This window comes from Cervus elaphus, chromosome X (genome assembly GCF_910594005.1).
Source record: "Cervus elaphus chromosome X, mCerEla1.1, whole genome shotgun sequence".
Lineage (NCBI taxonomy): Eukaryota > Metazoa > Chordata > Mammalia > Artiodactyla > Cervidae > Cervus > Cervus elaphus.
The window spans coordinates 158,727,365-158,755,129 of record NC_057848.1 but is presented as its reverse complement, the minus strand read 5'-3'; the positions used below and the strand labels follow the sequence as shown (position 1 = coordinate 158,755,129).

General features: G+C 38.7%; 1 protein-coding gene across 3 annotated transcripts in view; it reads left to right on the top strand.

Moving 5' to 3' along the window:
- Positions 1 to 27,765, top strand: part of REPS2 (RALBP1 associated Eps domain containing 2) — a 268,277-nt gene that overhangs the window by 180,131 nt on the left and 60,381 nt on the right. For all 3 annotated transcript variants that reach the window (XM_043896996.1, XM_043896995.1, XM_043896993.1), the window contains one exon: positions 17,254 to 17,315. In XM_043896996.1, coding sequence (XP_043752931.1) covers positions 17,254 to 17,315 — 62 coding nt within the window. The remainder of the gene's footprint in view (positions 1 to 17,253; positions 17,316 to 27,765) is intronic.

Sequence of the window (27,765 nt, the reverse complement as noted above, 5' to 3'; positions counted from 1 at the left end):
TCTGATGCCTCTGTTTTTGTCATGTTTGATTGATCAGTGGGTTCATGTAGTATTAGCCTGATTCGTAAGTTATGATAAAGATCCCCAACAACCTTTCAAACAATGGTTTTTTATCAAGTATTGATCACCATATCTAGTATATGTATATCTAGTGGTATGATAATGAATATTTAACAACTAGCCATTGTTAATTTTCATGGTGTTAACATTCCCGCCATGGCCAATTTCAGTCTTACTGATGTGTCACTGAATGTGGGGTTGGGACAGATCTGCTCAGTTGGTTCTCCCAAGCTAGTATGAGCTGTTTCTAGCAAACCACTGCTTAGATCCTTGACTTAATTAGTAGTTGTAAAATGGTGATACTCTTTTATTTCATTTACCTCTGTTAACTTGGACCACAGCTTGCTTGGTTGCTTACTTATTTATTGACCATGCTGTGTGGGATGTGGGATCTTAGTTCCCCAACCAGGGATCGAACCTATGCCCCCTGCAGTGGAAGCAGAGTCTTAACCACTGGACTGCCAGGGAAGTCCCAACCGTGGCTTATTTAACCATTTCCCAATTGTTGAACATTTTGCTTATCACCTTTATAAAGCTTTAAGCTGAAGAGTACTGTACAACAATTTAATTTTCAATGCATCACTAAATTCCTTATATGAATTTTGAGTTTATAGAAGTATATGAAAACTGAAATAGACTTCATTCCTGGTGACCAGGAAAAGTGTCTTATTCATTTAACCAGTACTTACATAGCACTTAACTATGTGGTTGGTACCATAGAGACTCCCAAGAGGAATATGGATAAGGCCACACATCTGCCAATTAGTATTACAGTTACATGTGAGAATGGTGCTGAGTCTGGGTGGTTTCTAACTGGAATGATCTGTGGATATGTTGCTGGGGGGCATACCAACGATACAGTTAAGCTAACCTTTGAAGGGTGGGTCTGATTTTTGGAGTCAAATTGTTTGACTCCAATTTGTTGATCCTTTTTTGATATTTGCCTTGGTTCAGTTTTCATTGCCAGTTTCCTGGGAGTCTTCTAAAGTAATCTCCAGTCTGATTTGCTTGTTTCATTCTTTACTTCATAGAACAACAGGATTAATTGTTTTGAGCACAACTATGATGTCACCTTCATCCCCAAAATCCTTCAGGACCTTCTATGTAAAAACTAAGGGACACAGTACCATGGCCTGGCATGCCCAAGGTGAAGTATATTTCAGAATAAAGTGGAGACTGGAAGGCTAACGTCTGCTGACTGGCCAAAGAAAATGGAGACTAGTGGAGAGAGAGTTTGTAAATTGTTTCCCCAGGAAGTCTTAGAGCCTTCCATTGGCATGGTAGGGTTAACGCAGATTGCAAATGGTTGTGGAGTGATTAGGAAAATTTGATGTGAAGTAGTTGTTATCATCTTGAAATGTTTAAGAGTAAAATTTGGTTTGACTGTAAAGTCTTATTTTAAAAATTCTTGATGGAAAAGAGTTCTGATGGAATCTTTTTCTAGGCTGCATGCCTGCCTTCCTGCCTACTTTCCTTCCTTCCAACACACATGCCCACTCAGGAGTGCACACACACATACACACAACTGGTAATTTAAGGAGTTTAATAGTAAAAGGATTAGGAAAAATGCACTTACATAAATTCTCATATGAGAAATGAAACTTGACTTTCACTGAAGTTAAATCTTAGGCGTATTTGTCATTTAACTCCATCTGTGTCTCCACTTGAGACCTAATTAACCCTTGTCACACACATATTCTGGGGTGCAGGAAAAAGGAGTTATCAGTAAACACTGTCAAATAAATTCTACAATGTTAGAATATCAGTGCTAAAGGAGAAGAGAACTTGAGTTCTTTTGTCATTTTGGCCAACTCTCACATGTTCCATGTGAGGAGACAGAGATCCAAAGAATGTAACTGCTTGTTGTCCATCAGAATCCTTTAAAGATAGGACTTCCTTGATGGTTTGTGTACTCCCAATGCAAGGAGCACAGGCCTGATCCCTGGTTGGGGACCCAGAATCCTGCATGCTACTCACGGCCTAGCCTAAGATATTAAAAAAAATGAATAGAGGTTAAAATTTCTTTAATAAAATACTAAAAAAATTTTAGAAAAGAATCCTTTGAAGATGGGAAATCTTTGTTCAGATCTTTGCTGCAGCAAATTTTGTATCAGAGAAAGCAGTTTATGTGAATTTAATTTGGGGGTCATACTTTGCTATTTTTCTATAGGTGATAACACTAATATCTAAAGTTTAAAAGTATACTAGAGAATAAACTTGGTGCCCTTTATATGCAAGAAACTAAATAGTATAATTTTCTTGTGTTTCCTTCCACATGATAGGGAAGGAAGTTTTGCGTTCATAAATACTTGGGAGATGTTAGGAATATATCTTTTTTAATTATTAAAAAATAGGTTATTATAAACCTATATAGGTTTATATAAACCTATATAGTAACCACATATAGGTTACTATATGTGAGAAAAAGTATGGAATATTGAACCTGTAGCTTCAACAATGATTAACTATGGCCCATCATGTTTCCCCTGTATTCCCATATAATTAATTTTACTTTTTCCCCATGGGTAGCTTAAAAAAAATATTGAATAAACAGCACGATCCTACTGTGCAGTACAGGGAACCATATTTAATATCTTGTAAGAATATATATATATAACTGAATCATTTTGCTGTACACCAGAAACTAACACAACCTTATAAATCAGCTTTACTTCAATTTAAAGAAAGCAACCATTGAGGTATGATTTCTAGACCATAAAGTTCATCCATCTTAAGTGAACTGCTCAATGATTTCTAGTAAATTTATGAAATTTTGCTACTGTCCCAATAATCCAGTTTTAGAACATTTTCAATATCCCAATAATATCCTTTAATGCCTTAGAGTTAATCCCAGTGCCCAGTCCCAGACAACTACTAATCTACTTTCTGTTTCTATAGATTTTCCCTTTCTGGACATTTCATAATAAATAGAATCATACAATGTGGAATCTTTTGTGTCTGGCTTCCTTTACTTTGTATAATGTTTATGAGATTCATACATGTTGTAGCATGTATCTGTATTTAATTTCTTTTTATTGCTGGATAGTAGTCCATTGTATGGCTGAACCACATCTTGTCTATCCATTCTTCAGTTCATTGGACATCTGAGTTGGTTTCTATTTTTGCCTATTAGGAGTAATGATGTCAGGATCTGAATGCATGAAAATCTTTGTGTGATGATATGTTTTCATTTCTCTTGTCAAGATACCTGGGAGTGGAATTGCTGATGTAACTTTTTTTTTTGCTGTGCTGAATGGCATGTGGGATCCTAGTTCTCAAGGGTTTGAAGCCACGCCTCCTACATTGGAAGTGCAGTCTTAACCACTGGACCACCAGGGAAGTCCCTTTAACTTTTAAAGACATTGCCAACTGGTTTCTAAAGTACATGTACCATCTTACATTCCCATCAGCAATGCTTACTATTTCTTAATATATTCACCAGCACTTACAATTTTTTGTTACAGCTGTGGTACAATGTGGTATTTCTTTGTGATTTTTATTTACATTTCCCTGATGACTAATGATATTGGGTGTCTTTTCATGTGCTTATTAGTGATGCCTGTATCTTCTTTGGTGAAATATCTACTCAAATCATTTGCTCACTTTTAAATTGGGTGTTTGTCTTTTTTATTGTTGAGTTGTATATTCTGGAGTTCTTTGTATTTTCAGATATGTGGTTTTCAAACATTTTCCCCTAATCTGTGCCTTGTCCTTTCATTTTCTTAATGGTGTCTTTTAAAGCACAGAAGTTTTAAATTTAGATGAAGTGCAATTTATGAATTCTTTCCTGATTGGATTGTGCTTTTGGTGTCAAATCTAAGAAATCTTTGCCCAACTCAAGGTCTTGAAGGTCTTCTCCTGTTTGCTTCTAAAGGTGTTATAATTTTAGCTCTTACAGTCATGTCTCTAATCCATTTTGATTTAATTTTTGTATGTAGTGTGAGGTAAGAGTCTAAGTTCTTCTTTTTATATGTGGATATCCAACTTGTCCCAGTACTGTTTGTTGAAAAAATACTCTCCTTTCCCTATTGAATTGCCTTGGCATCTTGGTTGAAAATCATTTGTCTGTAAATATAAGGGTTTATTTCTGGACCCTCTATTCTGTTTCATTGATCTGTATGTCAGTACTACACTGAATATTTTACAAAGCAGAGGAATTGTATGTAGGCTTGTGAAGAGGTGTTCACATGACTAAGAAGGCTAAATATTTGCTAGAGTGACACATTTTTAGGTAGTGTTTAGCATTTCACTTAAGTGAGTTTGTGGTGTGTAGCATATACAGAAACATCCTTTAGTTCCAGTAGTCTTTCTCTGCAGCCTTCTGACATACTTTTTCTCTGGATGGAGAATAACCCCTGTGGAACTGCTTATTTCCCATATCACTGCCCTCTTTTGCTCTTTACCACTACATGTCCTATAGGTTCAAAATATGATACTGATTGCTGCATCACAGTAGCCCTGTGACCTTGGTGATGTCATTTTACTGTCCCAGGCTTAAAATTTCTCATCTGTAAAGTGAAAGAATGGAATTTGATCTAATTACCTTTCCAAATACAATCATTAATATTTTCTTGAATAGTTCCAAGGCATGGGTAAGTCCGTTTATTTTAACTGGTGAAAAAAATTATTCTACTTAACAGAGAATTTAATGCCCTTTTATTTTTTAAGGTGAGTCAGGCATCATCAGGGCATCAGGGCACAAGTATTGTTGGAAAGGTACTCCTGGCACATACTTTATTATATATATAGGTATATATGACATGAATCCATCACTGTGTGTAACTGGGTGATCAGGGGGCAGACAGAGGCTTACACATGCTTTTGTGATTAGAAAGGAGAGAAGGAAAGAACAATTTTTTTTTTTACAAAGAAATAGCCATTTTTATGAACTTGCCAAGAAGAGGAATGGTCCTCACTGATGAAATCCTTGAAGCTTTGCATATGGCCAGCTCTATTTGATTGATACTTAAAAGTGTAGGTCCCACTGGCAGGCTTCTTTCAACATTTTCCATCCTTTAAGGTGTTTTTTTTCCTTTGGCATTTGAAAGCTTTTATTTTCTTCATAAAATATTCCTAGTCTGGGGGGATGGGAGCCCTTTTCCACAGCTGAGGTTATTCCAAGTTTTATTCCCCTGAAGAATTGGCTTTCTGTTCCTTGAAGCTTTCAATTGCTACATCTGCTGCTTTATTTCCACTCGGTAAGCTGGAACATGTTTTCATTTAGTCAGTGATTTGGGGCTTTGTAAAAATCTGAAGGAAATTAGTAAATAAACAGTAATAAATATGAATAATATTGTGTTGGGAAATTTCTAAGCATAATGAAGTAAGAGGATAAAAAATTTTAGAGGTTAGTGTTTTAGAATCTCAGTTCTAAGAAACTGAGATTCAGCAGATCAGTGTCAGAAAATGCACATCTTTCAATAAATTTAATAAACACTGAAAATTATTACTGTGTTTTCTGAATTTGTGATTAAATGGTAGGTTCTTTTATGAAGCTTTTAATTTATTTGTCAAGATGTGAGTATTTTCCAACTTCACGATTTTGCCTTTTTCGTCACCTTCTCCCTCTGCCCTACCTCCTTCATCCATCCACACGTGCATGCTTCTCAGGAAGGCAGGCTTGCAGGTAAAAACAAAGACCTCCAGTGTATTTTGCTTTGTCAAAAGAGAAGAGGAAGTATTTCTTTCTTTTGAAATCTAACACTTGAATGATGTGACTTAAGTCCTTTTTTAGGAGAGAAAGCAGCCTTCTGGACTGGTTACTGTCCCCTAGAAACAATACAACTGAGAACAGCTTTTAGTTTAACACTTACCACTGTAATGTTGGCCCAGACCTTTTCTGGACCATCTTTGTTAATAAATATCAAAATGTATATAAAAAAAAAAAGATGTGAGTATTTATTAGTTTTTCCCTGATTATACTTATAGAAAATGTTAAATTCAAGTGTAGTTAATTTACAATGTTATATTACTTTCAGGTATACAACACAGTGATTTGATATTTTTGTAGGTTATACTCCACTTAAAGTTATCAAAAATATTGGTTATTTTTCTTGTGCTGTATATTACATCCTTGTGTCATTTATTTGATATCTAGCAGTCTGTATCTCTTAATTGCCTACCCCTATCATGCCCTTCCGTCTAGCCCTCTCTCCACTGGTAACCAGTAATTTGTTCTCTATGTCTATGATTCTGTTTCTGTTTTGTTACATCTATTCATGTGTTTCATTTTTTAGATTCCATATACAAGTGAAAACATACAGTACTTGCCTTTTTCTGACTTCACTAAGCATAGTACCTTCACAGTTCATCCATGTTGCTGCAAATGAAATTATTTCATTCTTCTTTATGGCTGAGTACTATTCCATTGTGTGTGTGTGTGTGTGTGTGTGTACCACTTCTTCTTTATCCTTTCATCTGTCAATGGACACTTATATGACAAAGCTGTACTGATATCTGATGCCCCACCTTATTAACTATGAGACTTTAGGAATAAACCTGTAGTTGATTCATAGGTATGATAGCCTTTAATGTATGCAGAAAATGTTTTCTCCTCCCCTGTCTTCTCCCCTTCTCTTCCTTTCTGGTGGAAACCACCAGGTGGTGCTATTAACAGGTACGTTGTCATCTTTTGCATGTGTACAAGAGATTATTCAGCCAAAGTATGTTTTCAGTTTCACTTTGCATGAAGGTGTACTTTTTTAAAAAATTGATTGGAGCATGCTGGATAAAATATTTGAATCTAATTTGAGGTCTTTTAATTTTGTAACTAAATTAAAAGTGTCTTCTTCCAAGATACTTACTCCTTGGAAGAAAAACTATGACAAACCTAAACAGTGTATTAAAAAGCAGAGACATCATTTTGCTGACAGAAGTCCATATAGTAAAAGCTATAGTTTTTCCAGTAGTCATGTACGGATGTGAGAGCTAGACCATACAAAAGCTGAGTGCCAAAGAATTGATGCTTTTGAATGGTGGTGCTGGAGAAGACTCTTGAGACTCCTTTGGACAGCAAGGTTATCTATCAAACCAGTCAATCCTAAAGGAAATCAACCCTGAATATTCATTGGAAGGACTGATGCTGAAGCTGAAGCTCCAATACTTAGGCCACCTGATACGAGAGCCAACTCATTGGAAAAGACCCTGATGCTGGGAAAGATTGAAGGCATGAGGAGAAGGAGGCTACAGAGGATGAGATGGTTGGATGGCATCATTAACTCAATGGACATGAGTTTGAGCTAGTTCCAGGAGATGGTGAAGGACAGGGAAGCCTGGTGTGCTGCAGTTCATGGGGTTGCACAGAGTTGGACATGACTAAGCGACTGAATAACAACAACAATTTAAGGTCGTGAATGGACTGAAGCTATTATAAGAAAGATTTTTCACTAAATTCAATTCCAATTATTCACCCATGTGTACTTACTAAACACAAGGTAGTATGCTTAGGTGCTTTGGAAGACCAACAGATGAATTAGACATAAAATTGGTAGAATGAAGCTAGATTTGTATCTCCTACCATTAAAGGAAATGAACACAGAGTCATAAACAGGAAGAAATGCCATTTGGGGGGCAAAGAATAGCAGCTAAGGGAAAAGCTGAGGCTTGGGGAACACTCAGCTCTGCCCGCCTCCCTCCAGGAGCCATGTCTGTGAATAGGTAAATCTTGAGATTTCTTACTGATGCTCCAAATCTGAAGCCAAGTAGAATAAGTGGGAATTCTTAGTTTTCCCTTCTTTTGATTGAGGGTCAGTGGACATAACTTTTGGAAAGAGAGCGGAAAACCTGGAAAAGGGAATAATCAATCACAGCTGATATCCTGATACGATGGAAGGGAAGGCCAGGGCTCCATGCTGAACTAAGGGGACATAGTGAGATCTGGGAAGTTCCTCTGAGGCCATTGATTTACCTCAAGATTTGGGAGAAGGCACTCTGCTACAGAGTTTTAATGTTAATTATTTTGGTATTTCCTTCATATTTCAAAATAAAATACTGTATAACCTCTAATTGACTTTTCAATTTTAGTCATCATCTGCTGTCTTCTCTCTACTATCACCTTTCCCCTCTTCTACCCTCCCAGTATACTTTTATTATCATTTTGGTTAGATTAATATAGTGTTCATATTATTTTGTGGCTATGTGAGTCATAAAGTTTTCACTTCCTGCTGCACAGGTTTTTGTTTGCCTTGGAGTGAATACTCATCTTGTTTTTAGTGTACTTTCCTGTGAATCAACTGTAGACTCTCAGTTTCCTAAGGTTACTCTTATTCTGAAATATCAGTTATCAGTTTCATCTTAGTGAAGAAATCTTAAATGATTGTGTTCTATGCCTGGTATTTAGTTTTCATCATGGTATCTTCTGTACTGTCATCCAAGGATTCCCTTCCTGTTTCTCCCATGTTGGATCTCCTGTATCCTGTTATGTCTTAGTCTTTCTTGGTTTATTATCTTGTTTTGATTGAGGCTTCCCAGGTGGTACTAGTGGTAAAGAACCCACTTCCGAATGCAGGAGATGTAAGAGATGTAGGTTTGATCCCTGGGATGGAAAGATTCCCTGGAGGAGGGCATGGCAACCCACACCAGTATTCTTGCCTGGAGAATCCCATGGATGCAGGAGCCTGGTGGGCTACAGTCCATGAGATTGCAAAGAGTTGGACACAGCTGAAGTGACTTAGCACACAAGCATGCATCATTGAGTAACTTTCTTGGAAAGGGTATGTGGTGCTCAATTTGAGACACTGAATGTCTAAAAATATCTCTAATTGAACCATCATGCAGGCTGCTAGTTTGGGTAAATAATTACTGATTAGAAATCAGATTTCTTCAGAATTTTGATGGTAGTGCTCCAATGAATCCTAGGTTCCAGTGGTATAAGAAATCTAAAACCATTTGGACACCTGATCCTTTGTATATAGCCTGCCCTCCTTTTCTGCCTAATGCTTGGAAATTGTAGAATCTTCTAACTCCAGTTTTTTGAAATTTCATGTTGATGTACCTTGCCATGGGTCTGTTTTCTTCTACCATCCCTGAGTACTCAGTAGATGTTTTTAATTTAGAAACTCATATTCTTCATTTCTGGCAAATTTTCTTGAACTAGTTAATTGATTTATAACTATTTTCTCTATTTCTTTTTGTGGAACTTTTATTTGGATATTAACCTGCTTTCTTTAAGATTTCCTTAGATTATCTTTGAATATTTCTGTTAAGCTTTTTTCTTTCTGCTGTCATGTTTTTAATTTCAAGTGCTATTTTTAATTTTTTGAATATTCTATTTTCAGTAGCATCCCATTATTTTATCTTTACAAATAGCATTTTTTATCTCTTTTTGATGCTTTCCTTGATGACTATATTAAAAATTTGATCCCTCACTCTTACGTCATTATCTGTTTTCTCAGTAGTATATAAGCTTCATGAAGCTGTGTTTTTTTCTACTGATATATTTCCAGCATCTTAAACAGTGCCTGGCACACAGTAAATGTTTCAGTATTTCTGGAATAAACTGAATAATCATTCTGATGATGTTAATAGCATTAAAATTTTTTCTCGTAGAGAGCTAATCTGTTTCATTGAGGTCAGTTGTTTTCTATTTTTATTGTTCTAACTTAGGTTAGAAAATTTTGGGCAGATATCTGGCAGTACTTCTTCAACCTGCTTATATTTAAGAACGGGGTTTAACCGTGTGTGGGCTTCATGGTAGAATGATTCTGGCTGGACCGTCTTGTTGGTTTCTCTTGATGTTGACACCTAGATCTTCCATCCTGGCTGGTCCAATTCCCCAGAGCACGGTCTTCTAGTCTCTGGGTGCAATAGTCTGGAAGCAGACAGGGAGAGGGCTGGAAGTGTCTCAACATCCAGAGTACTACATTCACTGCTGTCAGTATGGCCCCTGGGCCTTGTGTCCTCCCTGGAGAAGAAATACTTCTAGCCTTTTTCTGGAGTGAGAGACAGGATGAAACTGTGCAGAATGTATGAGAAAAATCTCAGGATCTAACTGCTCCTAAACTCTTTTAGTCAGTTTTTTAAAAATATGGGAATGGAACATAATTGTATAGTTCTTTCTTTTTTTTTTTATAATGATGCTTTTTCATCCCTTTAGCATGCCTTTATTATTATTAATACAACAATGAAAACACCATATATATCAGGGTGAAAGCATCTATTTTGGATAATCAAACCTATAAATCTTGTGACTGCTCAGATGTAGCCAATTAACTCCCCTTTCTCAGAACTACAGTGTAGCAGATGGTGCAAAAAGGGTGGCTTTACACTGCCTATATTGATTTTCTGAAATAATATGTGAGAGATATTTTTTCAGACTAAAAAAAAAAGAAAGAATAGAAACATTTCTTATGTTTAAGCTCCTAAAGGGAGCATTTTTTGTGGCTGAAAACCTTGAACCTCCCCACTAGCTTCCATGTCTCTTATGATTACATCATTCAGTCAAGAGTATGTATAGTTCTTTCTAATGTTAGTTCAAGCAGATATTTGTATTCTGAGTTATCCAAGTGAATTAAAGGCAGAACATGACCACTAGCAGGCAGAAGGGACCACAGGAGCAGGGATCCTGAAGCCCAAAGCAGCATGAGGTGTAGCTGGAACTAGATTGTCAAGGGTCTTGTTGTGATACACCTTTCTTCTGAAGGGTGGGAAATAGGATCCACTATCAGTTAACTTTGTTTACTTTTTACTACTTTTCCTCATTTTACCCCTACTTCTTGAAGAATTTGGTGTCACTAGTTCTTGAGAATTGGGGGCTTCTATGGTCCAGATTGGTTACTGTCTACCTTCTCTACTGCTCATTCAGCTATCAGTCATCTATCCTTTTTCCCAATTACAAATTTAAACAATTTAAACAAAAAATGTAAACAGTTCTTATCACTATTCTGTTGATGAGGTAAGAGTGAGATTAGTTGCAAATATTTAAACTACTATCTTTACTCAAAGGTCATATTTACAGGACATTGAACACAATGTTAGGACAGCAGAAATGAGGAATCCTACATATTATCAAGCCAAGACTTCAGTCCAAAGTTGCCCAGGTTGATAGTGCCTTTAGGTTTCTAGCAGGAGTAATAGAAGAGGAACTCATTTTCCTCTTAGGCCCTGAAGTATTCCTATAGATAATTTTCCAAGGAATATGTATTCAGAGTTAAAGGTTGCCAAGCACTCAAAGAAATGGAACACAATGAAGAGAGAGACAGCAGAAGCAACAAAACACTGGAAAATACCAATCCCTTAGGTTTTGGAATTATCAGACATAGACTAAGTAATATGTTTAGTATATTGAAATAAAAAGAAATGAAGAAAATGAGTAAGTAGCCAATCAATTATAAGAATGAAAAAGGTATTTTGAAAAAAAGACCAAATAGAACTCCTAGAAATGAAAAATTTAGTAATTTAAATAAAATCAAAGACTAGCTTATTAGATCACTAAGTACAGTTGAAGAGTTGAAGAGGGAACTGGTTAATTGGACAGCAAGTTTTAGAAAATTAGCCAGAATACCACACAGTTAAACAAAGAGTTTCAGAAGGAGAGATGAAAGAAAGTAGTGCAAAAACTGAAGAGTCATTTAACATTTCCTAAAGTTACTGGGATGCCACATAGTTCAGAAATTCTGACAATGCTTAGCAGCTTATGAAAGGAAAACAAGATGAAGAAATACATGTGCAGGTACAAGGTACATTTGGTACTGCAGAGTACCAAAAACAGTAGATCTTAAAAGCAACCAGACAGAAGACAGCCTACCTACTGAAAAACAGTGAATCCATTGACATCTGACTTCTCAACAGCAATAATGGAGGCCAGGAGACAGGGAAATGTTATTTTCAATGTTGTGGGGGGAAAATAGCTGTCGATCTAGAATTCTGTACTCAGTGAAATCATCTTTCAAGAATGAGGGCAAAATAGTTTTTAGTTAAGCTGACTACGCTTCCTACTAATAGACACTCAGTAAAGGAAATTCTAAAGGATGAACTTCAGAAAGAAGTTACTATTATAAAAGAAATTGTAATGGAAATTGGGGAAATTTAAAAACTGAATGGTATCACATATCAAAACCTACGTGAGTATATTAAAGAGATGCTTGGAAGCAAGTTGTAATACTAGATGCTTATGTTAGAAGAAAAGCTGAAAAATAATGAGCCAAGCAACCAGGTTAAGCCAGAAAAAGAATAGGATAAGCCCAAAGAAGTAAATGGAAGGAGATGAGCAGACACAAATTGAACAGAAAGCGAGCATATAATCCAGAGACACAAAAAGATCAAAGTTGGCTTTTTTGAAAAGAGAATTAAACTTGACAAATGTCAGGTGAGATTGATGAAGGAAAACCACAGTGATGACACAAACAGTGTTAGAAATGGAAAAAGATTTCCTTTGCAGATATTAAGATGATAAGGGGGGTTTGAACACCTTTATGGCAATAAATGTGAAAATTTATTAGGCAAAATGAATAACTGTCTAAAAATAGCATTTATCAAAAATGACTTTAAGAATTAGAAAGTCTTAATAATCCTGTAACATTTAAAGAAGTAAAATCATTAAAAAATCTTGTTTCAGGGAAAACTGAGGCCCAGATGGTTCTGATGTCATGTTTTACTGATATTCAACAACAGCAACAATTTTTTTATCTCATACACCCTATTCCAGAGTATAGACAAAGGGATCACTCTCCAGCCAAATCAAACACAACAGTGGACCATATGAGAAAGGAAATTAACTTGTTGGTCTAACTCATGAATATAGTTACAAAAATCCTAAACAAGTATTAGCCAACTCAATCTAGCAGATAGAAAAACCTGACCAAGTTGGGATTATCCTAGGGGTGTATGAGTGTCTTAAGACAGTCATAGTGTACTTTATCATATTAACAAATCATAAGGAAAAATCATAGCATCATCTCAACAGATGGAGATGTGGATTTGGTTCAATATTCAGTAATGAGTTATCATAAAAAGTCTCAAAATAGATGGGAATTTTTGAAATCTATTAAGGGAATGCAAAAAGGCAAAATGGCTGTCTGAGGAGGCCTTACAAATAGCTGTCAAAATAAGGGAAGCAAAAAACAAAGGAGAAAAGGAAAGATATACCCATTTGAATGCAGAGTTCCAAAGAATAGCAAGGAGAGATAAGAAAGCTTTCCTCAGTGATCAATGCAAAGAAATAGAGGAAAACAATAGAACGGGAAGGACTAGAGAGATCTCTTCAAGAAAACTAGGGATACCAAGGGAACATTTCCTGCAAAGATAGGCTCAATAAAAGACAAAAATGGTATGGACCTAACAGAAGCAGAAGATATTAAGAAGAGGTGGCAAGAATATACAGAAGAACTGTACAAAAAAGATCTTCACGACCCAGATAATCACGATGGTGTGATCACTCACCTAGAGGCAGACATCCTGGAATGTGAAGTCAAGTGGGCCTTAGGAAGCATCACTATGAACAAAGCTAGTGGAGGTGATGGAATTCCAGTTGAGCTATTTCAAATCCTGAAAGATGATGCTGTGAAAGTGCTGCACTCAATATGCCAGCAAATTTGGAAAACTCAGCAGTGGCCACAGGACTGGAAAAGGTCAGTTTTCATTCCACTCCCAAAGAAAGGCAATGCCAAAGAATGTTCAAACTACCGCACAATTGCACTCATCTCACATGCTAGTAAACTGATGCTTAAATTCTCCAGGCCAGGCTTCAGGAATACGTGAACCGTGAACTTCCAGATGTTCAAGCTGGTTTTAGAAAAGGCAGAGGAACCAGAGATCAAATTGCCAACATTCACTGGATCATCAAAAAAGCAAGCGAGTTCCAGAAAAACATCTACTTCTGCTTTATTGACTATGCCAAATCCTTTGACTGTGTGGATCACCACAAACTGTGGAAAATTCTGAAAGAGATGGGAATACCAGACCACCTTACCTGCCTCATGAGAAATCTGTATGCAAATCAGGAAGCAACAGTTAGAACCCGACATGGAACAACAGTCTGGTTCCAAATAGGGAAAGGAGTACGTCAAGGCTATATATTGGCACCCTGCTTATTTAACTTATATGCAAAGTACATCATGAGAAATGCTGGCCTGGATGAAACACAAGCTGGAATCAAGATTGTTGGGCGAAATATCAATAACCTCAGATATGCTGATGACACCACCTTTATGGCAGAAAGTGACGAGGAACTAAAAAGCCTCTTGATGAAAGTGAAAGAGGAGAGTGAAAAAGTTGGCTTAAAGCTCAACATTCAGAAAACTAAGATCATGGCATCCGGTCCCATCACTTCATGGCAAATAGATGGGGAAACAGTGGAAACAGTGGCTGACTTTATTTTTCCGGGCTCCAAAATCACTGCAGATGGTGACTACAGCCATGAAATTAAAAAACGCTACTTGGAAGAAAAGCTATAACCAACCTAGACAGCATATTAGAAAGCAGAGACGTAACTTTGCCAACAAAGGTCTGTCTAGTCAAAGCTATGGTTTGTCCAGTAGTCTTGTATGGATGTGAGGGTTGGACTATAAAGAAAGCTGAGCCCTGAAGAATTGATGCTTTTGAATTGTGGTGTTGGAGAAGACTCTTGAGAGTCCCTTGGACTGCAAGGAGATCTAACCAGTCTGTCCTGAAGGAGATCAGTCCTGGGTGTTCATTGGAAGGACTGATGCTGAAGCTGAAACTCCAGTACTTTGGCCACCTGATGCGAGGGGCTCACTCATTGGAAAAGACCCTGATGCTGGGAGAGATTGAGGGCAGGAGGAGAAGGGGACGAGAGAGGATAAGATGGTTGGATTGCATCACCGAGTCAATGGACATGGGTTTGGGTGGACTCTGGGAGTTGGTGATGGACAGGGAGGCCTGGCGTGCTGTGGTTCGTGGGGTCACAAAGAGTCAGACATGACTGAGCAACTGAACTGAACTGAAAACAAACATACAGCAAATGCCATGCTTCGTAGTGAAATAGTGTATGCGTTACCCTTGAGATCAAGTTGCTGTTGTTCAGTCACTAAATCATGTCTAACTCTTTGCAACCCCATGAACTGCAGCACTCCAGACTCCCTGTCCTTCACTATCTCCCCGAGTTTGCTCAAGCTCATGTCCTTTGAGTTGGTGATATTATGTAACCATATCATCCTCTGCTGTCCCCTTCTCTTTTTGCTTTCAGTCTTTCCCAGCATCAGGGTTTTTTCCAAAGAGTCGGCTCTTCGCATCAGGTGGCCAAAGTATTGGAGCTTCAGCTTCAGCATCCGTCCTTCCAGTAAATATTCAGGGTTGATTTCCTTTAGGATTGACTGGTTTGATCTCCTTGTTGTACAAGGAACACTTAAGAGTCTTCTTCAGAACCACAGTTTGAAAGCATCAATTCTTTGGAGCTCAGCCTTCTTTATAGTCCAGCTCTTATATTCCTACGTGACTACTGGAAAAACCATAGCTTTGACTAAAGGGACCCTTGTTTATATTTGTTAATATTTGTGATATATTTTTATCCGAAAGTATATTCAGAAGCACACCTTAACATCATTTATAAAAATAGGGCATTTGTTTTTGAAAAATTAAATAATAAAAATGAAATTAATCAGACACGAATCTGGAGGCAGATTCTTTTTTCTAGTAACTTGCAGGGCTGTCAGCAGGGACAGTGAGTCACATGACTCACCTGCTTTGTTTTGTTGCCTGATTTCCTAGTGTCAAAGAAACTGTTTATTTTATATAAAAAACATCTACATATTTGTTTTTGGCTTTTTCAAAAAGGAGGGTAAATCTGGCTTCAGTTACTCTATCTTGGCTCGAATCAGAACTCATTTAATTAAATGTCTTATCATTTCTTAGTCCTGTTTTGTTAATGAAGGGTTGCTTTAACATAGACTCCATTCTGGTGAAAGGCCTTTCCTTTAAAGGCAAGCATAGATTTTGTGTTTATTTTTGTTTTTTTGTTTTATTTTTTTAAAATAACTGGCAATTTAAAGGCCCAATCTCTGAGGACCGATAGAGTGGGGGCCCTGAGGTAGATAATTCCTGAGACTTTTGTCATTTTCTCTTGCTACGTGGTTTGTTACTGAAGGCTCTTCATGGTCTCAACATTTTTGGAGTTTTGACTTACTGATGTGTTTAATAAATTTTAATGAAAGACAGATTGAGAGAAATTGCTGATGGGCCCACATGGTTGTACTGTATTCATGCACTGGCTCAGGAGGAAAATCTCTATGAAATTACTCTGAGTTACTTTTGTGGAAAGCCCTGAACTCCATCTTCTAGCTTGTCTGATCTAGCTGGATCAAATCAAAAGTGATTTGCAAAAACTTTTATGTTCTTGGCACATTGCTGTGATTTATTTTTAAGGCATAGAAAGTTGTCCAAATATTAGCACACATATTACAGATTTGGAAGTAAACTGCCTATAGTTATATAGAGCATGGTACGCTTTTCAAAGAAGTTTGTAAAGAATGTGGTTTTACTTGACCAGTGTGTGATAATAAACTCATTTCTTGCATGTGATCATGAGCCTTATTTATAATTCAATAGCAGATGTTTGTTTTCATTGTTAAGTTACAACTCAGACATTCTTGGCTTAACTCCAGTTTTCTCTATATCTCATAAAATTTTTCAAAAAGTTAGAATGAAACTTTCTTTCAGAAGATGCTTCAAATGGGGCCAGATTATTTTAGAAACAGGTTTAATTATCAGAAATTGAGATCTTTGAAGAATCCCTAAATATCATTTTAGTCCATCATTTTCAGCCTCCCCTACTGCTGTCAGACCCACTGACTTACAGGGCAGCAGCACTGCCTTATTAGGGTTCTGGCTCCCAACTCAAGATAATGAGCAGTGTAATGGCTGAGAGCTTGCGAGAAATAGGCGAGGAGCCAAAGGGCCTAGAGTATTTGAAACTAAATAATTAATATCGGAATAATGAGGGATTGACTGTCCATCCTGTTCTTCATCCCGGTCTTTTTGATCAAAGGGTGTCATTTACTTACTGTTTTACACTATCTTAATTACAACAGCGTATATAAATATTTGGACTTTGAATAGGATGGAAGTGAAAAAGGGATTGGAATAGCATGTGGTCTTTTTTAAAAAAAAAATAGCCCACAGATTAAAAAAATTTAAACACGTTAAATGCAATAGCTCTTCCTGTTTTACAAGTGGAAGAGGGCTTTCCTCCCTCCCGCCTCTGCCCTGGTGGTCCTTAACAGTGTGTGTTTTTCTTTTCAGCTTCAAAGTCAGGATTGTTACCTCCACCACCTGCGCTCCCTCCAAGACCTTGTCCATCTCAGGTAGGAGACAACATTGATTTTTGCATACTGTCTTTCTGTAGGGAGTTGTCCTCCCACTATGCTTCCTTTGCACGGGTTGATCACCACTGAACTGACCAATCAGGTTTCCAACATGATGTCTGGACTGGACTGGGAGAGCAGAGCATGGCTGAGTTTCTTCCTATCCAGCCAGCCCCCAGCCTCAGATGGAAGAGACAGTCTCCTTAAGCAAATGTGTGAAGCAGTTCAGTCTTGTCAATGGAGGGTTGCAAGTGGCTTTTCACACAAAGAGGAGCAGAAGGGGTGCCTCTCTGATTGTGGCTAGGGAACATGTATATTCTGTGAAGTATGTGTACATTGAGTGCCTATATTTTCCTTGGTGTTTGAGGAGTGGTATTCTGCATAAACTAAAAATAAATGGTCATCAGCATGGGTTTAGTGCTGTGGTTTGGGTTCACAGTACTTTTTTTAGGATGGTATTTGCCTTTGGGACAGTAAGCTGATCTAGCAGGATTGGAAGAGTGTGTCACCTGAATCTGTTTCACTTGTGAATGAATTCTGCCTTTTTGACATATGCTACTATGTCTTTATTCATCACTTTTTGTAGAGTTGAAAATGAGAAGCAAGCAGCAAATCCATAGAGTGTGGTAAAGGGTGCTACAGATCCTTCCTTTCATTAATTGCTGCTGAAGAAACTATCTTTAAGGACCCTCTAACAACTTTTGGCAGAAAATGTTGACAAATGTCTCTGTACACAGTCTCATTTTCTACCTCATTGCTCTGGATAATTCAGAGCATACCTTTCCATATGGTGCATCTCAAGACTCGCTGAGTGACTGAAACCACTTTTAACATTGATTTGTCCTTCTCTTAAGAGAATTAGATGGTCTTCAGTATCCACTCAACCTCAAGATGTAAATACCATGAGACATTGGCTTCTTCCTTCAGTTTTCAGGGTAATTAAAAGCCCTATTCCTCCTGACCCACATATAAACAAGTGAGAACTTATTTTTCCAATAGTCCAGCATTAGCTTTATGAGAGTTTGGTTAACCAACAAGTGTTTATTGAATTTCTCCTATTTATCTCCTGCCAAGCTTTAGTTCAGGGGCTTCCCAGGTGGCACAGCAGTAAAGAGTCTGCCTGCCAGTGCAGGAGACACAAGAGATGCCAGTTTGACCCCTGGGTTGTGAAGATCCCCTGGAGTAGGAAATGGCAACCCACTCAGGTATTCTTGTCCGGAAAATCCCGTAGACAGAGGAGCCCGATGGGATATAGTCCACGGGGTCACAAAGAGTTGGACATGACTGAGCATGGGTGCATTACTACCAAAAGCTTTAGTTCCATCCTTGTCCTTCTTTGGCTATGATTTCTACTTATTTAAATTATTCAGTTTAGTCACTCAGTCATGTCTGACTCTTTGCAACCCCATGGACTGCTGCATGCCAGGCTTCCCTGTCCATCACCAAACCCCGGAGCTTGCTCAAACTCATGTCCATTAAGTCGGTTATGCCATCCAGCCATCTCATCCTCTGTTGTCATCTTCTCCTCCTGCCTTCAGTTTTTCCCAGCATCAGGGTCTTTTCAAATGAATCAGTTCTTTGCATCAGGTAGCCAAAGTACTGGAGTTTCAGCTTCAGCATCAGTCCTTCCAGTGAATTTTCAGGATTTATTTCCTTTAGAATTGACTGGTTGGATCTCCTTGCAGTCCAAGGGACTCTCAAGAGTCTTCTCCAACACCACAGTTCAAAAGCATCAATTCTTCAGGGCTCAGCTTTCTTTATAGTCCAACCCTCACATCCATACAAGACTACTGGACAAACCATAGCTTTGACTAGACAGACCTTTGTTGGCAAAGTTACGTCTCTGCTTTCTAATATGCTGTCTAGGTTGGTTATAGCTTTTCTTCCAAGTAGCGTTTTTTAATTTCATGGCTGTAGTCACCATCTGCAGTGATTTTGGAGCCCGGAAAAATAAAGTCAGCCACTGTTTCCACTGTTTCCCCATCTATTTGCCATGAAGTGATGGGACCGGATGCCATGATCTTAGTTTTCTGAATGTTGAGCTTTAAGCCAACTTTTTCACTCTCCTCTTTCACTTTCATCAAGAGGCTTTTTAGTTCCTCGTCACTTTCTGCCATAAAGGTGGTGTCATCAGCATATCTGAGGTTATTGATATTTCGCCCAACAATCTTGATTCCAGCTTGTGTTTCATCCAGGCCAGCATTTCTCATGATGTACTTTGCATATAAGTTAAATAAGCAGGGTGCCAATATATAGCCTTGACGTACTCCTTTCCCTATTTGGAACCAGACTGTTGTTCCATGTCGGGTTCTAACTGTTGCTTCCTGATTTGCATACAGATTTCTCATGAGGCAGGTAAGGTGGTCTGGTATTCCCATCTCTTTCAGAATTTTCCACAGTTTGTGGTGATCCACACAGTCAAAGGATTTGGCATAGTCAATAAAGCAGAAGTAGATGTTTTTCTGGAACTCGCTTGCTTTTTTGATGATCCAGTGAATGTTGGCAATTTGATCTCTGGTTCCTCTGCCTTTTCTAAAACCAGCTTGAACATCTGGAAGTTCACGGTTCACGTATTCCTGAAGCCTGGCCTGGAGAATTTAAGCATCAGTTTACTAGCATGTGAGATGAGTGCAATTGTGCGGTAGTTTGAACATTCTTTGGCATTGCCTTTCTTTGGGAGTGGAATGAAAACTGACCTTTTCCAGTCCTGTGGCCACTGCTGAGTTTTCCAAATTTGCTGGCATATTGAGTGCAGCACTTTCACAGCATCATCTTTCAGGATTTGAAATAGCTCAACTGGAATTCCATCACCTCCACTAGCTTTGTTCATAGTGATGCTTCCTAAGGCCCACTTGACTTCACATTCCAGGATGTCTGCCTCTAGGTGAGTGATCACACCATCATGGTTATCTGGGTCATGAAGATCTTTTTGTATAGTTCTTCTGTGTATTCTTGCCACCTCTTCTTAATATCTTCTCCTTCTGTTAGGTCCATACCATTTCTGTCCTTTATTGAGCCCATCTTTGCATGAAATGTTCCCTTGGTATCTCTAGTTTTCTTGAAGAGATCTCTAGTCTTTCCCGTTCTATTGTTTTCCTCTATTTCTTTGCATTGATCACTGAGGAAAGCTTTCTTACCTCTCCTTGCTATTCTTTGGACTCGGCTTCCCAGCAAACTTGACTTCCCAGCAGGAAGTTGGGCTTGACTTCCCAGCAGGAACACAGGACCTTGGCCACAGTCCTGGGCTGCTGGAGCATGGGATTTAAATTACTAACTGTGTTTATTGAGCATCTGTAATACAGCATGAGTTTGTGCAAAATTGTTTCTCGGTTTTCTTTTTTTTGGCCATGGTGTGCAGCATGTGGGATCTTGGTTCCCCAACCCTGTATCAAGCCCAGGGCCCCTGCACTGGAAGCACAGTCTTAACCACTGGACCTCCAGGGAAGCCCTTAAGTGCTTTCAGTGTTTTAGTTAATCTTCACAAAAATCCCATGATATAGGTACACATTATTTTTGTTGTTATTGTTCAGTTGCTAAGTCGTGTCTGACTCTTTGTAACCCAATGGACCGTAGTGTGCCAGGCTCTCCTGTCCTTCACTGTCTTCTGGAATTTGCTCAGATTCACATCCATTGAGTTGGTTATGCTGTCAATCCATCTCATCCTCTGCTGCCCCCTTCTATTAACCTTTTAGAAAAGCAGATGAGGAAATTGAACCATACAGGGGTTAAGCAAGTCACCCATGGTGACATAGTTGGTAAACAATAGAGCCAAGGTCCATTTCCTGAAGGTCTCTCCCCCTTCCTGCAGTTGGAGTCAAAGTATCTGTGTGCATGGGAAGACAGGGATCCATTGCCTTGGCAATTGAGACTTTCACCACATACCCCTAGAAGGACCTAGATGAGCTGACTCCGGATTTGCACCAACAGTAAAACTGTCACAACATTCCGGAGGTGCTTATCTACCAGCTACTGGTTTCTGAGTGGGGCTTGGGCGTCACCTGGATGAATGCATGGAAGACTTGTCTGAAAAGGCTTTTGTGACCAACCTCCTTATGTTTCTCCTGCTGCGCAAGTGACAGTAGTTACTTCCTGGTTGTGAACTGTGCTGCTGTTATCAGCAGTTCTTATCTGAGCTCTCGATGTGGGTTTCCTGCTTGCTCTGGGGCCTGGTGACTAAGGAGCTGATGGGGGCCTGGGAATGCTCAAGTCACTGTTAATGAAGGAGACTGCTTCTTTGTCTACCAGATTTCCCATCACATTGTAAACAGTGAGCCCATCGCTCAGCCCAAGCCTCCAGCTCAGCTGCCTAACTATGGAGATTTCAGACTCCAGAAACAGGTGTGTAAGAAAAGCAGGCAGAAGAACCCTTCCACTCCCCTCCCCCGTGCTCCCCTCACCCACTGAATGTGGGACACTAGAGGAAGTCTTGGGTGGTCGGTACATGATGGTGCGTTGTCTTCATGCCATGTCAAGTTCCTAATATTGGCCCCAGGAGTACATCACCTAACCACCTGTATGGGGCACCTATATGTTTCAATCTTTCCCAAACTACTTTTGATAAAGTAGCCTCCTGGGAGATAGTAATAGAGCTCTGTGGTAAGATGAATTTGCTGCCTCTGTACCTGCTCTGGGAGATTCACAGTGCGCACAAGCCCATTAAAGGCTTTGAAGTTCTGCAGTAAAGAAACCTGGTCAATTTTGTTAAAGCTGGCAGTTTTCTAGCTTGTGTGACCATTCATCCCTTTATTTATGAAATACCTGTTAATATCCTAAGGACTTAGTGGTTAGGACACATTGTTATACACCAGCATTAAAGGTGTTGGTAAGAACATTTCCAGACATCTTTAATCTGTCACCTCATCTCTGTATTATGTGATTAAAGTTAAATTTTTATATCTTATGCCAATAGCTTTCCTTGGAAGAGATGAGAATGAAAACAAGAGTTTATCACACATTAGCTTGGGATTGTAGTGTTTTTTGGTTGCTGTGTTTTCTTCATTGCTCCTTCTTCTTCTCTCATGAGGTTATTTTTACCACTTCACAACACATTTTATTGCAGAGAACTTAAATACTTGGAGTTATTCTTTTTCTCTGGTAAAAAAAATAAATGTTCCTTGGTGTGTGTGGACAATCAAGCTGACTTTGGGAAAAAAAGTATATATATATATACTTAACTACAGAGACTTCTTCTGTGGGGCTTAAAACTGTAGTCCTTGGGGGAGAAACCAAGAAGCCTGGTATAATTAAAATAATTATATTTATTAGTAGATTTGAAAAGAGATTAAGTTAAAAAGTTTTTGAATTATTTTTGGATTTAACATTTTCATATTATTTAACTTGATAAATGGCCGAGACTAGATTATAATAAATGAGAAAATGTTTTATTTCTCCAAAAAGTATGCTGTTTAAAAAACGATTTGGCCAGTCAGTGATGCACTATCAGGTTTTAAGTATGTATGGCCAGTCAGTGATGCACTATCAGGTTTTAAGTATGTAAGAGAGTTTGTATATTTGCAGATATGTGCACAAAGATATATAGATAGATAGATAAGGCCTTAGATAGATCATTCCTTTGTATATCAAAAGTCCATCTCTACTTTTATCAAGTGAGAGATATGAGGTATAGGTTTTCAGCATAAAATGCAGTCTAGCTGACCCATGTTTAGACCAGACATCACCATGATATGAACATCTGGATTAAGTTATCCAGATGGGGCACTGGAGTTAGGGGAATGAATAAATTCAAAGAAACCAATCTTATTTTTCATACTGTATGTTTTTCATACTTATTTTTCATACTGGAGTGGGTTGCCATTTCCTTTTCCAGAGGATCTTCCCGACCCAGGGATCAAACCCTGGTCTCCCACATTGTAGGCAGACACTTTACTGTCTGAGCCACCATAGGTAAGATCAAGAAGGGCCAAGTAGTATATAAAGAATCAAATGTTTTGGTTCCATGTTTTCCTGTGGACAGGCCAGAGAGCAGGGTGTGGTATTTTGGCTCAGGCTAGAGGCCAGAGGTGACACTTTTTTCTTCTTTTTTTTAAAGAAAAAGACTGTTTCATAGTGTAAATGGTAAAAAAGCAATCAGAAGTTTTATATGGAGCAGTGTTAAAATGAGAGTTAGTTAATTTATTAGTTCATTGTTTGTATGCATACAAAGTGAGTAAAATGCCATCAACAGGGTTGGTACTTGTCTTGTAGGTCTGTTTTCTGTTCAGGGCCTGTATGGTACTTCAATAGCCAAATCTCTTTAATAGTGTTGATCTCATGCCAGATTTCTTATGGTAATTGTGATAGAACCACAGCTTCAGTGTAATTATGTTTAATACAAAGAAGATTTTTTTTTTGGTCCGAAGGATAATCTTTTCAGTTTTATATTAGCACCACATTTGATGAACTGGGGTTCCATCTAGACTCATGTGCTCTGAATTTTCCTACTTATATCACTAATTTCTTACCTTTTAATGGCAAGTGCTCTTTGCAAGCAATGCAGTGAGCACTTCAATAGCACTGTGGGGTGAATCGCTGTGGAAGAAGCCTTTTAGCAGTACTTCTAAGCTCTGAGAAACCAGGAGGGCTTCATGGAAGTGCTGAGGTTACCAGTTAAATTGAGTTTTACAGAAACAAGAGAACTTTTCTTTTCAATGGCTGAAGAATTCAGAGCATTGCTATAGAGAAAAAGCAAATGCAAAGAAACAGGCTTAGGAGAGGTCCCTGTGTGTTGGTCCACAATTTGGAAAGCCTAGTAGATTTTATGTGAGAGAGATTTCGTGTTTGAATGTGGCAGTAAAGAGCAGCTGGCCTGCTCGATTGAGACCTGGTGGTGCTAGAGCTGTGAGAGAGGGACCTCCTGACCCGAGAGTTCTGTCTGGGGAGCAGCCCCTGAGGGCACAGCACAGGGTATAACACAGCCCAGCGGAGCTTATCTTTGCAGGCATCACCATCATCTGAGACGGGGCAGGAGTTCAACCTACTGAGGCCTGGGCCCCATCCTCAGAACCTATGGTGTGGGGTGAGGCCTGAGCACTGGGAGTTTGTAGAAGTTCTGAAAGTGCAGTCAGGATTGAGAAGCACTGAACTAAGGTGAGATGAAGGAATGTTCAAAGAAGTTGAGAATACAGGGGATTTGTCAGTGCTCTGCCCTGACTTCTTAACGGACGTGGTGGGAGGCTTTCTCAAGTTGGGGGGATTGGAGGCATGAAGTCCAGCTAGGATACATCCAGACCCTGTGGGGACAGGAATCCCAATCACAGTGAATGGCCTAGGGGTCTCGAGCTTCTACTGATGATTGATTTTAGCAGGGTCAGAGGGTGTGATGGGAAGGTCTTGCTGGAAGGACTAGTTGCTGTGTGCCTCTGGTCATGTGTGTACTGTTGTGAAGAAGTAGCATTGAACACAGATGGCCTTGAAAAGAAATCATAGTCCATTCAGCTAATTTGTCATCTGACTTTGTCATCTGGCTAGGATAGGGTCTCTAAGGCAGTACTGAACCCACTGGAAATATGCTGGGCATGATGCTTAACTTCAAAGCCAAATTTCTTAGATACAACTTGATATAAAATACTCTCTTCATTTCATTTGGAAGGAAAGACTATAGTACACTTAAACTCAAATGGCAGTTTGTAGGCCCTGAAGTTCTGAAATATTTGATACTCCATGCTTTTTTAAAAAATAAATACATTGTTTTTGTAAATTAATATCTTATCATTTCAAGTATGCTTTTCACAAGTTAGTATATAGCTGATAATACAAAATAGTAAGTTCTCCTGGGAGAAATTAAGAGTTTTAGATCTCTCACTCTTTCTTGACATTAATGCTGATTATATAAGTGTCTTAAAGTGTTATGTAATACATTTTTAGAATGTAAATTTGATTAAAAGTATAGCATGCATACTGAATCGATTTAAAATACATGTTAAATACATTTTTAGGAGAGTAAAATGAAATATCTCATTGGTAGTTTTCAAATATCTATAGGAAAACAGCAAGAAACATTGTGTGTAAACAATATAGAAATGTCACAGCTTCTAAAATTTTGTGCCTTTATTCTTTATCAAATTAAAACTCAGAAGGCATATATCACATATCATGAGATCTTTTATAATATATTCAGATGATCTCATATAATGTACATTAGTTACCACATCACCTCAATATATTGGTTATGTAGATGAATCATGTTTGTAAGCTTTCCAAGGTATCTACAACGTCCTGATTTTTACTCATCAAAATATAAATTTAGTATGTGCCAAGAGGTAGTCTTCTATGTATTTATGTATTGGAAACTCAGTAACTATTTGAAGAGCATTTGCAGACATTTTTCTTCCAAATTATTACTCTGTTCTGTCCTACAGTGCATGCTGAAGGTTAGCTGAAAATCACAATATGTTAGTGAGTGTTTTAGTGATTACAGAAAGAAGATCTAGGCCCAGGATTTATCTTTATTTTAAATGATGAAAGAACATAATGAAAGCTATACAACATTATACAAATGTGTCTGTCTGTGGTCTTATCCTTATCCTTGCTATTGTGTAGCTCTATGGCTTTGTGGGAAGTAAGCAAATTCGACTGACAGACCTACTATCTCTTCTAGGAAATGAGAAGATTAGTCCTGATAGATCCTCTTAGTTCTTAAGGTGTCAGATTATATGTTGTATTCCTCTGTCCAAAGAAAATTTTGTTGAAAATATAGATGAAACATCAGAAAACATAACTGAGTACAAGATGGCTTGGACTAATCTTTCCCTGCTTCCTTCCAACTTTCCTCTAAGTACAACTAAAAACTCTAGGCATAATATGGCAGTAAGAGAATTTTAAAAGATGTAAAGAGGAAAGCAGGCCATCTAGGGCCTCAGGACTTGAGGAACAGCATAGTAGTGAGTTCCCTGAGTTTAAAAAAAATCTTTCACGTATCCTGGACTGGGCACAGGAAAAGCCTCCAACCCAGAACCACTGACAGATGCAAACAGAAAGAAAATGTGCTGTCTAGCCGGAGGACTGGGAAAGAGGTAGCTAAGCTGGTTATAAGCTTTTTTTGACAATACTTAACTCTACCCCAGTCAAACACCATGGTTGCTGCTCCCTCCAGTGTTAGCAGAGACCTACTGGGGAGGCTGGTATCTTGCCCCTTATGTGGTAGCAGTAGACATCCCAGAGTGGTGCTTCCTTAGCCCGCAGAGATGGCTTCAGCAGAGACTAAAGGGGGAATCTAGTCTCTTAACTGTGACTGATGGCAGCAGATAGCATAGGGAGGCATGTTACACCCTCCCAGATGATGTCACTGGAGACTGAAACATTCCCAGGTAAGAAAACCCAAAGAGTTTGTCGCTAGTAGACTTGCCCTATAAAAAATACTAAAGGATGTTCTCCAGGCTTGAATGAAAGGGTATTAAACAGTACCTTGAGGCTATAAAAAGAAATTAAGAAAGGTAAAGGTAATTACATTCAGTTCAGTTCAGTCACTCAGTCGTGTCCAACTCTTTGCAACCCCATGAACGCAGTAGCCAGGCCTCCCTGTCCATCACCAACTCCCAGAGTCCACCCAAACCCATGTCCATTGAGTCGGTGATGCAATCCAACCATCTCATCCTCTGTCGTCCCCTTTTTCTTCTGCCCTCAATCTTTCCCAGCATCAGGGTCTTTTCAAATGAGTCAGCTCTTCGCATCAGGTGGCCAAAGTATTGGAGTGTCAGCTTCAACATCAGTCCTTCCAATGAACACCCAGGACTAATCTCCTTTAGGATGGACTGGTTGGATCTCCTTGCAGTCCAAGGGGCTCTCAAGAGTCTTCTGCAACACCACAATTCAAAAGCATCAATTCTTCAGGGCTCAGCTTTCTTTATAGTCCAACTCTCACATCCATACATGACCACTGGAAAAACCATACCCTTGACTAGATGGACCTTTCTTGACAAAGTAATGTCTCTGCTTTTTAATATGCTGTCTAGGTTGGTCATAACTTTCCTTCCAAGGAGTAAACATCTTTTAATTTCATGGCTGCAATCACCATCTGCAGTGATTTTGGAGCCCAGAAAAATAAAGTCAGCCACTGTTTCCACTGTTTCCCCATCTATTTGCCATGAAGTGATGGGACCGGATGCCATGATCTTAGTTTTCTGAATGTTGAGCCTTAAGCCAACTTTTTCACTCTCCTCTTTCACTTTCATCCAGAGGCTCTTTAATTCTTCTTCACTTTTCTGCCATAAGGGTGGTGTCATCGGCATATCTGAGGTTATTAATATTTCTCCCAGCAGTCTTGATTCCAGCTTGTGCTTGCTCCAGCCCAGCGTTTCTCATGATGTACTCTGCATCTAACTTAAATAAGCATGGTGACAATATACAGCCTTGACATACTCCTTTTCCTATTTGGAACCAGGCTGTTGTTCCATGTCCAGTTCTAACTGTTGCTTCCTGACCTGCATACAGGTTTCTCAAGAGGCAGGTCAGG